Source organism: Apodemus sylvaticus, chromosome 8 (assembly GCF_947179515.1).
Source record: "Apodemus sylvaticus chromosome 8, mApoSyl1.1, whole genome shotgun sequence".
NCBI classification, from domain to species: Eukaryota; Metazoa; Chordata; class Mammalia; order Rodentia; family Muridae; genus Apodemus; species Apodemus sylvaticus.
In genome coordinates this window covers 84,774,973-84,789,963 of record NC_067479.1, presented here as the reverse complement: position 1 = coordinate 84,789,963, position 14,991 = coordinate 84,774,973, and the positions used below count along the sequence as shown (strand labels likewise).

The following is a 14,991-nucleotide window of genomic DNA, read 5'->3' as shown; positions in this document are numbered from 1 at the left end:
TATCCTGGAGAGTTGGATTGGGTTGGATTCTGTCCCCCAACACCTTTGAGTCTTCAGGTGATGTCATCACCTTTCTCCTTTCTGTCATGGAGTAGCAGTGGAGAATGAGTAGTCTAAGCCTCATCACCTTCATCAGCTTTCTGGCTTCCTTAGTTTGGGCAGGTTGCTTTCTCCTTTTATGCCTCAGTTTCCTTGTTTATGTAATGCAGCAAAACAGATCCCTTCCTCACAGAGTTTCTGTTAGGGATGAATTGTTGCCATTCCCTGACTCTGCCCGGCGTTCAGTAAAGTTTATCGAGTGATAGTTATTACTGCTGCTGTTAAGGTCAAGCGCCTGTTGAACCCTGTATACAGAAAGACCTCTGGTAAGTACAACTTAGAACCATGAACTCTCTTTGAAGAACTTATGATAGCAGTTGTGAGGTAGGATGTGAGAATCTGAGAGATGCAGTGGGAGATGAACAGGGAGATGGTTATGAGAGGAGAGATCACATCCTGCCAAGGAGAGAGGAGAAGGCTTCGTGAAAGACAGGACTTTGGCCAGCTTGTAGCAGGTACAGGTAGGAGGCTGTTGAGGAGGCAGCTGGACCTCCTCCCTCTGGGTGTCACTCTGCTTCCTGTGGAAGAGATCAGCTCACTTGGATCTAAAGATGCAACAGATTCTGGCTATGTCCTTGAAACAGTAATCTTGGCTATGCACTGCTTCGGGACTTGGCTTCTCTGCACTCAGACCTAAGAGTACCCTGAAGAGGAACAAAATATGTGTCCCTTTCTCTTTCTGTAGAACGGGCGTCCCAATCATGCCAGTTTCCTGTAGTTAAGGATGAAGGAAGACCCGCCTCACAGTGCAGTGAGCCTTTCTTCAATTCCACCTACTGTTGCTACTGTTTTATTTTAAAATATTTTCATTACACTTATTTGTGTGCGCACACATGTGCATGTGTGCCTATGCCATAGCATGTGTGTGTGGTTATGGATAGAAGAACTGTGGGAGTCGGTTCTCTCCTGCTGTGTGTGTTCCAGGGAACCTCAGGTCGGCGAGCTTGGTGGCAGGAGCTTTAGAACCACTTGCTGACTCTGTTGGTGTTATTTTAATTCATCAGTATCCTGATCACCCACATCAGCACTGTCAGTCACTGTGGTTAGGGTTGTTATAAGGATCACATAAGAGAATCCGCACGGAGCCATCGTGGTGACTGCTATGTATCAGACCCGGTACACCTAGGCTTAAGCCTTCCCATACCCTTGGTTTGGCTTTCCAGTTGCAGTTACCTATGGCCAACTATGATCCGAGTTTCTGGAAGATTCCAGAAATACACACGCAACTAATAAATTTTAAATTGCATGTTGTCTGAGTAACACGATCAGATTTCTTGCCATCCTGCTCCATCCCACTCAGGACGTGACTCATCCACACATCCACACAGCATACGATACTTGCCCGTTAGTCACTTAGTGGCCTTCTTGGTTATCGGATTGATCAGCTGTTGTGGTGCCTCAATGCTCCCCCTCCTCCCCCCCCTTCCTTCCACTTCATCTTCTGCCTCCACCTCTGAAGGCCTGGGATCACAGGTGTGCCGAACACCTGTTTCGGTTGTGGGGTTTGTTTATTTTTATAATACTGAGGATTGAACCCAGGATCTTGTATATGCTTAGACAAATTCTGTAATAGTGAACTATATCCCCCCAGGCCCTGGGTTTGGAGACACTGTCTCAGTATGTAGCCTAGCCTGGCCTTGAACTGGCACTCCTCCTGTCTCTGCTTCCTGATCACAGGAATTACAGATGTGGCCACCATACCTACCTTTACAATGCTTTTGTGAAGTGTTTGGTACTATCTGGAACTTCATGTACTTCAATTGAGAGTCTTCAAAAACCCCTCTTAGATGAGGGAGGTCTGTTGTTACTCAGAACAACTCATTCTGTAGACCAGACTGGCCTCAAATTCAGACATCTGCCTGCCTCTGTCTCCTGAACGCGGAGATTAAAGGCCTGTGCTATACCCTCCCCCTAAACTCTTAGTAACTTAACTCAGTGAAATATCTGTTGTAGAGGAAGGAGACCAAGGTTTAGCTAAAGACCTAGATTTAAATTCTAGTGTGCCACTCACTGGTTTAAGGTGCTTAACCCATCCACCCACACCATATCCCCAGTCTCATTTCTTCACCAGGAATGGGTAGTCACAACTGTGTCCAGATTTCCTATGACTTGCTGTGTTAATTTAACAAATTGCCAGAAGTGCCTAGATAGTGCCTAAAAATTAAAGGGATATGACTAGCCAGGTAGCCAGAGCTACAACAGATGGCTGATGATGTTTGTTTACTTTTGTCTCACTTAGATCATCAGAAACTAGAACGAGAGGCCCGGATATGCCGACTTCTGAAACATCCAAACATCGGTGAGTGTCTGGCGGAGTCCGAGCGTTTCGTAGAAGGCATGGAGGGCAGAGGTTGGCTTTGTGGTTGTGGAGTTACCTCTGGTCAAGAGGCTTCACCTGGAATCTTATTTGCCTGAGGAGGATAGTGGCTGTGTGTCAGAATTCTGGGGCTTTGTTTAGAGACCTGGCTGCTTCCTTGGCTCTGGTGCTACCTCAGGCATGGGGTGTGAGGTTTTTGAAAGTTTCAGTCTCTCTCTGTCTCCTTCTGTCTTTGGGCTGACATTCAAAGTCCTCAGCGTGTGAGGTTCCGGGCTGCCAGTCTGCCAGAGTCCCTCACCAGAGTCATCCATAGCCTTCGTGAAAGGCTCAGGATTCTGTTCCTGAACCTAAAAGAGTTTTGTCCCTCTCGCAGTGTCCTGCGCACTCTGGGGGTTTCCATGGCGCTCCTGTTTGTGTTCCGCAGGGCCAGGGCAGCACAAGCTTGGCTTCTCTGGAGAAGAAATGGCAAGGGCTGCTCAGATGAGGAAGGAGAAAAACTTGAGAGGATCTCTCCCCGCTCCCACCCTGGCTGGGGTACAAGAGCACATTGTTGGTTGTTCTAAGGCCTGAGGAGACTCGCCTACCATAGCCCACTCTGGCTTAGTTTTACATTGTTCAGCTGAAACAGTCTTTGCCAAAAGTGTTGGCCCTGATCTGTGGCTCCTTACAGAAGGGACAGAATCTGGGCTGACTGCAATGTCTGAGAAGAAATCCCAGTGTTGACTTGAGGCAGGGAGCATCTCCTAGGTTTTCCTGAAGTCCCTGAATCATCATAAAAGACAACACGTGTTCTCAGGCATGGCCTGAATATCAAGGCTCCCACAGTGCCCCGAGGCTGCCTGCTTAGCTCTTGGTGGCTACAGCTGAGAGGCTAATTGCTGAAGAAACTGGATGCTGCCTCTAGAGCTACCCAGCCTCTGGCTTCCCAGATCTCAGGGCTCAGTGTACGCCTTTATGTGGAGGAGCTGAGGCTGAGCTCCAGCCCACTGAGAAAAGAGCAGCCCTGAGGTAACCAGAACTCCAGCCATGCAAGGCTTGATAGATCACAATCAGCAACTTGGCTTACACCTGGAGCTGATTGGCACAGCCAGCATCTGCTTCGCCTGCTGCAGCGGTGCAGTGACACCAGTGGCCTTGAGAGTAGACTTCGAGGTTAGACTTTCACTTGAAAAACACAGCAGGGGTCAGTATGCGGCCATGGATAGAGGGCAACAGATAGGAACGCTAGAAAAACAGTCACGAAATGAAGCATGTTCAGTCACAAGATTCGGCCAGTTGAGTGACATAAATGGTATTTCTATGACTTGCAAATATTTAAAAATGAGATTTCACACGTTGAACCAAAAGGCTTGACTCTAAGGCTACCTAGGGCCCACCTTTAGGAGAGGTAGCATACACCTTTAATCCCAGTACTTAGGGTGCAGAGGCAAGCAAATCTCTATGAATTTGAGGCCAGGGTGTCATAGATCCATTTCTCTTTAAATAATAATTAAAAACAAACAAACAAACAAACAAAAAATCAGATAGTGAGCTCCAGGCCTGCAGAGCTGTAGAATAAAACCAAAAAAGAACCAAAATCAACTAAAGCTACCTACTAGCTCAGGCGATAACTTGCCTTTGTGTTTCTTGTGGTCAGTTCAGATAACAATGGTGAATTGTGTGGAGGAGAACAGAGGGGCTGGGGGCAGTGAGAGAGGAGGCTGGCTGCCTTCTGCTTCGTCTGGGGTGTGTTGGGTTGACCATGAGATGGTGAGGCTGTAGGAATGACAGCTGAGAAATCAATAAGAAGGGTGACAAGGGCCTAGCCCAAAACGCAGCTAGCCTTCCTTTTATTACATATAGAAATATGTTTATATAGCCGTGACCTCTCACTCTGTGTGGTTCAATACCCTTTCCCCTCTGCACTTAGCTCAGAATAAAGGCAGAGGGAAGAGCCATACATTCCCTGTGTCTAAACTATTGATGAGCTCTAACACCCAGGAAACGCAAGGTCAAGTCACTTTGGTGACTTCTCGGAGTGCTAGGAAGTATTCCTCCACTTCATGGCTGCTCATGTATCCTGAGGCGTGTGTTAGTCTGAAAACCAATTAACAACTCCAGGGTTAGGAGTAGGCAGAAAGAAGGGCAAGGCAGGCCTGTGTTCCGAGAGCATTGTCTGGCCGGACTCTCTGGCTCCTGCTGGGAACCAGGACTCTTGGAGATGTGGCTGAGCTCTTGGTCCAGGAGGCCTGGGTTGCCGTGGATCTGAACTGGCTTGTTGCTGAGAGGAGACGGTGCCCTCAGTTCCCTGCTCCTCTCTTCACTGCTGTGTGTCCTCATTTAGTAGGGAGATAGGCATCCTAACCAGTAGTTGCACAATTTAAAAGGCCAAGAGCAGAGATCAGATCTTCAGCCTCTGGCTGTTGTCAGATTTGGTAGCGTTGAAATTCATGAGCTTTGGTCCAAGGAGCCAGGCAATCCCAGTTTTCCTTCTAGTATACGTATTCTGTGCTGAGTTAGAACCTGTTGGAAGAGTGAACCCTAATGTAAACTGTGGGTTCTGTAGGTCCATTGGTGATAACAAATTCTGGTGTGGGATGCCCGTAGCGGAGAATCTGTGCATGGGAATCAGGGGTGTATGAACCTTCTGTTCAATTTTGCTATGAACCCAATTGTTATTAAAAATTAGAATTAATTAAAAACAAGCAAATGATGACTGTTTGGGTGTAAGGCACACTGTTGAACTCAGCGCTGGGAGAGTGGCTAGTTGTAGGGAGTCATGCACGGAGGAGCTGGCTGGTGCGGATAGTCTGAAGTCTGAATGGAGTGCGGCTACCTGTGATCTGCTTGCTCTCTGTTCTGAATTTCTCTAATGAATCGACTGTCTTCTTCCGTGCTGAGCTGCTCCAGCAGTTCCGATCACAGAGCCTAGCGTTTGTGGTTTAAAGCAGCACTTTTCAAACTTTTATGTGCTTATGAGTCAGCCAGGGATCGTGTCAAAATTCAGATCCTGGTTCAGTAGGTCTTGGCAGGTGGGGGCTGGGGAGGGGAGGCTGAGATTTCTTCCAGCTTCAAGGTCTGCAGGTGATGTTCATGCTTTTGATCCGTGGTCTGTCAGTTTGTGACTTCGCAGTCAGGTTCACTGGGTTTGGATTCTGGATTCTTCCTATTTAGAAGCTGTCACTGGAGCAAATTATTTAACCCTACGTGTCTGCCTGCTTTGTCCTTTGTGTCCCTTAGTGGAATCAGCAGAGGGTTCTGAAAGGGAGCTGCTGGGAGATGGAGAGAGGAAACAGGCAAGCAGAGATTCTGAATCCCAGCTCAGCTGTTAAATTATTCAAGCCTGGCCGCAGTAAACCTTGGGCCCGGGACCCATTCAGCTGATAGTTAATGTAGCAAAAGCAATTGCAAAGCAAAAGGGAACATTGTGCCTGAGCTCTTCTTTATCTTCCCTCGGTGTTGGGAAGGCTGAGACCGACCCTGCATCTGGCCTTGGGGGACAGACTTAGTTCTGTCTGAGATCCCTGTAGTAACAGCTCATTCCTGCTGGGTTATTAGTGAGGACATTTGAAAATTATACCTTATTTTAATTTTATATTTTGTATTTGTGTGCATGTGTGGGCAGTGTGAATGCAGGTGTCCTCTGAGGCTTGAGTACTGGATACCCCAGAGACTGAGACGGGAGTTTCAGGCAGTGAGCTGCCCAGGGTGGGTGTGAGAACCAAACCTGGATCCTCTGTGAGAGGAGAGTGGTAGGCACTCTTAACTGCCGAGCCGTCTTTCTAGCCCCAGTTATAGACATTTTTAGCAGATGCTTTTTCAATATTGTTTTTTGTTGTTGTTACTGTTTTGAGGAAGACTTTTAAAGTCAATATAGCAGATTGTTGATGTTTTTTGAAGAATTGGAGATAGCCATTCACAGAATTCGGGTTGTAGATGTCTTGGTCCGTGAGAGTGTAAAATGCTCAGTAAACCTTCTGCAGGTCTGTCCCCTTTCCCACTGATTTAGAGGATAGTAATTAGGGTTATTGCTGACCTGCAGTTGGAATTTAGAACTTACTGCCGTAGACTTGGTTTGGTCATCTTGGCCTTTGTGCCTTGTAATTGCTATGACATGGGCTGGGTGTCTAATGACATTACTCCACATGCCCGTAGTACCATTTATGTAACTAGTTCCATGTTTGTATAATTGTTAGTTAGAGCCTGTCTTTTTCAAGGGGTACACTCAGTAGTGACAGGGCTGGCTTCTTCTCTTCACAGCTGTATATACAGCAGTGTCTGCTTCAGGGTAGCCAGCTAATGAATATGTTGAATCCATTAGGATGGCCAGAGCTGGCAGGGACAGAATGGAACTTCTTTACCCAAGAGGATAGACAGCATGTCAATCTGTGATAGGAGGGATCTTGATGTTAGTTTGCCAAGTTTGAGGCTTCAAGTCCTGCTATGGTAGCGTGACTTTGAACTTTTTTTTAAGCCTGTTTCCTTCCCTTTGGTGGGGTGTCACACATAGTTGTCTGAGAGAGTTAAAGTAGGGGTTCAGTAAAGTCCTCTCATAAAATCCTTCACACGGGCTGGCAGTGTAGCTCAGTTGGCTCAGCCCCTGCCAGTCAGGAGCAAGACACTGGGTTCAGTCCCTGGCACTGCATAAACAAGGTGTGGCTGTGCGTGCCCACAATCCCAGCCAGCGCTCAGGAGACTGTGGAAGAGGCAAAAGGATCAGAAGTTCAAGTTATCCTCAGCTGTGTAGTGAGTTCAAGGCCTGCCTTGGTTACATGAGATGCTGTCTTTAAAAGGTAACACAGTGGATGGCACATAGGAATGGCTTAATTAAATCGTAGTCATTTTGATTTTAATCAGGAATCAGCTGTGCTTAATATGGCACATTTAATTTTCTCTTCCTTGTCCATAGTTCCTATTAATTTTCTTTACAAATTAAAATAGAAAAAAGAAAGCAGTGTTATTCAGAGCCCCCTTGTCTTGGTGAGCCAGTGGTCCTGCTTGGGGCTTACATCAGAACCTTCGGGGCAGGGTGGCCTGGAAGGATTAGCTTTCTGCTCCTCTGCTAATCCCCACCCACCTGCACTCTGTGTGGCCTTCCTCCAGAAGGGGAAAGGCCCTGGTGTCTGTGCCTCTGGCCCTGCTGCTAGACCTACAGTGCTAGGAGGGCTGGGATGGAGAGTACTGGGAGGAGGTTGTCCAGGTGAGGCCAACCTCAAGGCTCAAGGCCAAGCACGGCAGGGCAGGGCACCTGGGCTCCCTTGGGAGTGGGTGTTAGCCTCCTACCTGTTGTCCTGTCAGCTCCGTGCCTGACTGCTGTTAGTCAGCTCCCTAATGAAGCTGCTCTTTGGCATCTGGGACAGCTGATTTCCAGGGGATTATTTGTATTACACACTTTAATGCTTTTTAATAGCAATTTTTCTTTAATTAAATGGAAAGTCCTTTTGGAAGCAAGGGAGCAGCCGCAGCAGGACTCAGGATGAGGCACTGACTGAGACCAGAGAAGAGAAATGAGGGGGGAGGAGGAGGGCTTTGGGGAGCTTGACCGAGCCTGGGCTCCATGGGGGGGAGGGCAGCAGGTGCTCTAACTGTGGCTCCTTCATCCAGAGCCCTCCCCTTTCTGAGCGCTAGAGAAGTGAGAACCAGATAAGATCTACAGGATGGGCAATGCTGCTGTTAGAGTTGAATCCGGCCGGCAGGCCTCTGAGTCCTCGTGTGGGAAAGGGAGCTGTCGTGACGTTCAGTACCTTGTGGCAGCCCAGTTGGTATTTTGCTTTCTGGCTGTTCTTGCTTCCTCTGTTGAAGGGGACACAGGAAGTGCCCCAGCCCTTAGGGATGCTTTGGCACTGGCAAGGGCAGCAGTGTGGGCCTGCCAAGGAAGTAGCACCATCATTTTTTTCTGCCCAAGCACCTTACCAGTTGCTTTGGTGTCAGGCCATTCCTGAAATGCTCTGGAATGTTTTCCTGTAACTGTTGAGCATTGAAGCAGAGGTCAAAGACACGAAAGAAGTCCTGTGAAGTCCTATAGGAAGAGTTTGGGTAAGGGGAGAGACAAGAACACCCACATAGGTAACCAACACAAATCCTGATTATATTAGAGTGACCTCAGGGTTGGCATTTGACCCAGGGGTATCTTTGTAGTCAGAGCTAGAGAGAAGACATCAGGTTGGTCTTTTGTCCAAGAACTATTGAGGCAGGCATTGAGAAGGGTTTGCCAGCCCTTCCTTGCACTTGATGAACTGAACTGCCTTCTCTGCCCACTGCCCTCTTAGACACATCTATAGTACTATTGTGGGCACATTTGTGAGTACTCCCTCATTGGCTCTGTTGCTTTGCTGCCTATGTGGGCTAGCCACATATCTTATAGGCTGCAGTTGAGTGGTAGCTTTTAGAGTCTGGGACCCACCAGTTAGTAACTGTTTAACCTTTGCTGAAAAACCTGGAGTCCAAGCAAGCATCCATGGTTCTGTTCTGTAAAATGAATATAGCAGTCATCTCAGGGCAGTGTAATAAACTCTTGGGATACTCTGTCCTTCCTAAATGCCATCACCTAGCCTAGGATCTGGCACACTGTATTTATTGCTCAAGATGTGGGTATGGAATCACTAGTGTGTGACATAAATCTACCCCAAGGCTGGCACACAGTATACATTGAATAGACGGTTATTATAACCGGGCATGTTGGTACATGCATGTAGTCCTAGTATTTCAGACAGAAGGATTGCCGTAAGCTCTAGGCCAACTAGGCTACGTAACAATATTCTATCTCAAAAATAAATAAGGACTAGGCATAGTGGCATACTGCCCCCTTTAATCCCCAAACTGGAGAGGGCAGAGGCAGGCAGATCTCAGTTTGAGGCTAGTTTAGTCTTCATCACAAATTCTAGGCCAGCCAGGGCTATACAGTGGGACTCTGTCTCAAAAATAAAGGGGGTGGGGGTAGAAATATTTGGAAGAACAGAAAATGTGCCCCAGTGGGTAGTGTGGCTCACTAGGTAGTGTTTGCCTCTGTACATGAAGTCCTGGATCACCCAGCACCACATTCGTTAGGTGTGGTGACATATATATGTAATTCTAGCCTTTGAGAGAGAGAGGCAGGAGGATCACAAGTTCAGGGCTGTCCTCAACTACATACTGAGTTTGAGGTTGTATACACAAACCCTGCCTCAAAGCAGTTGTTGCTGTATTGGTTGCCTGAGTATATGTGCTGCCTACTACATATGCGTTTCTGATGGTTCTGCCACTTCCCAAACCCTTTCTTGCTGTTGCCCCCACTTCCTCCTCTGAAAGAGCTCCTGGCCTCTCCCATCTTGTCTGTGTCTATTCCTGTGCCATGCATCGTGTCTTAGGTGCACCTTCTATGGGAGTAGCCCCTCCAGAGGTTCTTGCTTTTCTCCATCTGACTGATTTTCTGAGCCATGAAGCTTCTCTCTCTTGGCCTTGGTCTGCAGTGGAAACCAAGCACTAGCCTCTTCCTGTAGCTGTGTACCTGTGGCCCAAGGGACACTAGGCGCGCGGCCACTTTTCTCTCTCAGCAGCATCTTCAGAAGCAAGCCCCACGAGGCTGACAAGATGGGGCTGGGTGGGGTTGCTACAGAGAATAGGATTTCTGAGTTCTTTTCTGCTAATCTCTGTTCCCATCTCCTCTCTTACAGTGCGTCTCCATGACAGTATTTCTGAAGAAGGGTTTCACTACCTCGTGTTTGACCTGTAAGTGCCATTTTCTGAGGGTATGGGGACCTTTCTCTCCAGCTGAGGATGGAAGCTTGGGAAAGGCTAAACCGGGCCTTGGGCCTCTGCTGAGGGCTCCTTCCCATTGCTTGAGGAAAAGGACTGGTGAAGTTTCTCTGGGGATGAGTGTGCCTGGCCAAAGCCACTCCCCCTCAACGTCTTATTGTTCCGCTCTGTCTCCTAGAGCCTGCGCCTGAGCCCCAGGGTGGCCTCGCTCCCTCCTTTCTGTTCTGTGCATAACTTGTGCAGATGTTTGTTTCTTGTTTCTTGGTGTGTTTCCCTTATTGGAGAAATAAAATAATAACTCTCTGTACATCCTTCAAAATTCTGGGACGTTGGAAGTAGCTTTTAGGAGTCACGGACTGTGTTCCATTTGTCTCTCTTCCACTTTGGTTGCTCTTTGATGTCCTAGGAGTGGCTCTTTACCTCCTGGAAAGCCCTGTTCAGCATCGTCATGGTTGAGCTTCTGTGTCTGTGCTTTCATTATTGTCCAGCTCTAGCAGTAGGTCTGCCCTTGCGTCGCCATCGATGATGTCCACAGTGGTCTTAGGGAAAGCTCTGACTTTTTGTAGTTCGAATATTTTTCCTGGATTCCTGTGTCTTTATCACTTTCTGAGTGTTTAGTGATTCTGTTAGGTTCTAGAACCAGAACTGTCAGGAAGGAGGGGGAGAGCCCATGTTCGTTAGCCCAAGGAGAGGCCCTGTGCCCTTGAAGGATGAACATGTTCTGGGCTCCCAAACTACATGGGGAGTTGGGACAGCTCTAAAAACTGTGCTACTGTCTGACTTAGTTACCTGATGGATGCTGGAGTTGGCCAGAGGGCCCCACCTCCTCTGACCATTTCTTCTGTTGGTTACAGTGTTACCGGAGGGGAGTTGTTTGAAGACATTGTGGCCAGAGAGTACTACAGTGAGGCTGATGCCAGGTAAGAGGGAGCCTGGTTGTGTGAGTGAAGGTTGTGTGAGTGAAGCCCTTTGAATGAGGATTGCAGTAAGTCCTGGCGTGCGCGCGCACGCGCGTGTGTGTGTGTGTGTGTGTGTGTGTGTGTGTGTGTGTTATTTGAGTAATCTTTGGACTCTTGTCTGGACAAGAGCCTGTTAAGATGTGGTAGGGCTGCATTCTGTGCATAGAATCAGAGGTTAAATATTCAACGCGCCTAGATTAATTTCTTTCAAAGCCTCTTTTAGGTCGCCTTTATCCTATTACTGCAAAAATACCTTCCTCCCCCCACCAATATATACTCACAAGCATGCCCGATATCTCTGTATCTCTTCCCTCTCTGCAAATTCTAACGTGTACTAGTTCCTTACATAGCAGCCTGGGGACCAGAGAAAGGGAAGCCTCATTTTTGTCCTGTAGGGTATGAAACCGGCAAGCTTCCTTGGGATCTTCCAGCCTTTGTCACTTTGTCACTTTGTCACTTTCCCATCATGACCAGCTCAGCGTGAGGAAGTGTTCTCCACCTAAGCCAGTGGTGCGCGGCAGCACTACCCACCTGCATCGCGAGGTGCTCAGGTGCCAGAGTGGCCTGCCTTGCCCACCTTCTCTCTTCCCCTTCACGGCCTGATTTTTGTTATCCTGCCTACAGCTTCTCTGGCTCAGGCTGCCTCTAGAGAGAGGGGGAGTGCCGCTTCCTCACGAATTTCTCAACCCTGAACAGCCGATGTTTGCTGATCAACTTCAGATGCCTCAGCCTGGGGAAAAATTCTCAAGTGGAGAGATGAATTCCAGTGCCAGCAGGGGAGGACCAGGCTGTGGGTGGGAGGAGGCAGCGATAGCTCAGGGAGCTTGGGGGTGGGAGGACTGTACCAGTGGGCTTGGCCTGGCTCTGCTGGGACACTTCGCACTTTTGCCATTTTTGGCCAGAAGGCTCTCCCTGCTAGCCGGGCTCTGTTCTAATTATACATTTCTGGGTAGACTCGCCTCTGAAGCTCAGTCTTAAAGTTCCTTTGGCAAACTGTTGGGCAGTATGCTGTAGGAGGCCCTGAGCCTCAGTGTTCAGGTCTGATGATATCCATTGACCCTTTGACTCTCATAGGAGCCTTACTCAGTACCAGATTTCAGAGAAACAAACTGTAAGTGCAGGCTGTGTAGGCTGGCACACCTGGATCTTCTGCAGGTCTGCCCTGCACACCTGGTGGAGGCTGCTGACTGGGCACGTACAGTGGTCTTGAGCCTCAGTGGTATTGACCTTTAGCACAGATGGTTTTTTGTTGTGAGGGTCTCTCCTATGTACAGAGAGAACTTAGAAGCATACTACTCAGCAGGGCTCTAATGGAGTCCCCCACTCCAAGTTGTGCCAACCCCAATTATTTCCAGACATTGCCACATGTCTCCTGGAGGGCACACTCACCCTCCAAGTGAGTGGACACTATTGCTCTGGAGTACTCACACCTGCCGCCGGGAATTTGACTGTAGGACTAGCAGGAGAATTTGCAAGGTGAACAGTCTGCTTTAATAAACAGGACCAAAATGTGGTTCTGAGCGAGGTTGGCTTTTTTCTGTGCAAAATCATCACCTATGCTTTGTAGACATATAATAGAGCCTCTTTAGAGCCCTCTTAAGGAGGATTCTGGAAGGAATCTCTGTGTTTCTCTTACCCACCTAATAGATGAAACACTTTAGAGCAGTGAATATCTTAGGTAGGACAAGAGTCACTCAGGAAATGCCTGAACCACTGAAGCCCACCGGTGCTGTCTTCCCAAGTTATGGTGTTAGCTTCATGTCTGAGGAAAGGTTTGCTTATGAGGAAAGAGAAGGAAGAGGTTGGAGGCCCTCACCCTCCTTAGGAATATTTAGCATCCTCCAATCCCTAGAAACCAAATCCAGTCTTTGCCCTAAGGCTTCGTCACTCTAGAAAACCCACATAACATAGCCTAGGCCCCACACTGCATCCCTGTGGAGGGTGCTGAGGAGGGAAGAGAGCTCCCAGCTGAGCGTGTGGCTCACATCCATGATCCAGCGGTCCTGAAGCTGAGCGAGCGATCGTGAAGGCCAGCCTGGGTCACAGAGCAGCCTGCAGGCCAGTGTATGCAACATAGCAGGAAGACTCCAAAACAGGAAAAGGAAAGGAAAGAAGGGAGAGAAAGGAACCTTTATATACTGTTGGTATTGTAAATTCGTATAGCCATTTTTGGAAAACAGTATGGATGCTTCTCAGAAAAACTAAAAATAGAAGTACCATATGAATCCAGCAAGCAATCCCACTACTGGGTAAATACCCAATGGAACTAAAATCAGGATGTTAAAATAAATGTCTGTACACCCACGTTCATTGCAGCATTATTCACAATAACCAAGTTATGGAGACAACCTTAATGTGCATTAGTAGATGAATGGATTAAAAAAAGAGTAGTGGATACTACTGAGCCTTAAAAAGGCCGGGAAATTCTGTCACTTATGACAGGATAGGTGAGCCTGGGTGACATTATGTTCCGTGAGACAAGCCAGGCACAGGAAGACAAATACCACATGGTCTTACTTACATATGGAATCTAAAAAGAATGATCTCAAGAGGAAAAGAGGAATGGCGGTTAGCAGAAGCCAGAATGGGCGAGTGTAGGTGAGGAAAGGGGTGTTTTGGTGGTCAGGTGGGGGAATGGATTCCCACGTCTTATTTAAGCACAGCGGATGATTATAGTTAATAATGTTTTGGATGGTTGGTTGGTTGGTTGGTTGGTTTGGTTTAGCTTTTTCAAGATAGGGTTTCTTTATGTAGCCCTGGCTGTTCTGGAATTCACTCTGTAGATCAGGCTGGCCCCAAACTCAGAGATCCATCTGCCTTTGTCTCCCGGGTGTTAGGATTAAAGGCATGTGCAATCTACACCTGGCAAGGTTTTAACACGTACAAAAAATGGATTTTAAATGTTCTCACTAGAAAGAATAAGCATTTGAGGTGATGTATTAGGCGCTGTACCTGTAGCAGATAATCCCACTGTTCATCAGAAGTCAATAGTTATTCTTCAATTAAAATATAAAAGCAAAATAGGTTGAACTAGATAACATTCAAAGCCCAGGGTTCTGGCTTTTTTGCCGGTGAGTGTGGTTTGCACGGGCAGTCGTTGGTGAGGAGGTTTAGCCCTGCACTGACATTGCCTGTGCTGTTCTTTCAGCCATTGTATACATCAGATCTTGGAGAGTGTTAACCACATCCACCAGCATGACATTGTCCACCGGGACCTGAAGGTACTCAACCAGGCTGCCTGCCTTGGCCTCCTACTTGTGACTTGTTGGCGCCACCTGGTGCTAGGTAGTGGTACTGTGAGCCCAGAGTAGGCTCCCTTTTGGCTCCGGGATGCCTCATAAAGTTCTCCTTGTTCCTTCTGCAGCCTGAGAACTTGCTGCTGGCGAGTAAATGCAAGGGTGCTGCGGTCAAGCTAGCTGATTTTGGCCTGGCCATCGAAGTGCAGGGAGAGCAGCAGGCTTGGTTTGGTAAGGGTGACCCTGTCTTCCGAGAATGCAGCCTCCGCCCTTCCTCCTTTTCCTGGTCTGCCTTCCTCTTTCAGAACTAGAAGTGAAGCCTTTAATGGTCCTGGCCTTTTCAGAAAGAGGAGGAGGGTGTGGGGGGGGGGGCACTGAAGTCCCTCCTGGGCCTCATGACTCAGTACAGTGGGTCTGGCTGCTGTCAGCACTGCATTCTTATGGCCTCTGGGGAGGTGTCTGAGTTCCTGGTAGGCACAAGCACTTGCCCTCAGATTTAAATTCCAGGCACTGCACGCAGCCCAGCCTGTCATCTTCTGCAGCCTGGGTGCTGAGAGCTTATACAGTCAAAGCAGCCAGCATTAGGAGGGCGCTTTGGGGGAAATTACAGATGTGGACTTGCTGGGAGAGAAAGTGGCTTCTGTTCCACTCTGCCCTCTCTTCTGCT

The 14,991-nt window shown here is 48.1% G+C and overlaps 1 protein-coding gene across 7 annotated transcripts in view; it reads left to right on the top strand.

The window, feature by feature from the left end:
• The window catches only part of Camk2g (calcium/calmodulin dependent protein kinase II gamma), a 58,669-nt gene that overhangs the window by 12,267 nt on the left and 31,411 nt on the right, over window positions 1-14,991 (top strand). For 6 of the 7 annotated variants that reach the window (XM_052189849.1, XM_052189848.1, XM_052189851.1 and 3 more), the window contains exons 3-7: window positions 2,339-2,398; window positions 10,048-10,102; window positions 10,984-11,049; window positions 14,237-14,309; window positions 14,453-14,555. In XM_052189849.1, coding sequence (XP_052045809.1) covers window positions 2,339-2,398; window positions 10,048-10,102; window positions 10,984-11,049; window positions 14,237-14,309; window positions 14,453-14,555 — 357 coding nt within the window. The remainder of the gene's footprint in view (window positions 1-2,338; window positions 2,399-10,047; window positions 10,103-10,983; window positions 11,050-14,236; window positions 14,310-14,452; window positions 14,556-14,991) is intronic. The other variant, XM_052189854.1, reaches the window with a different exon arrangement.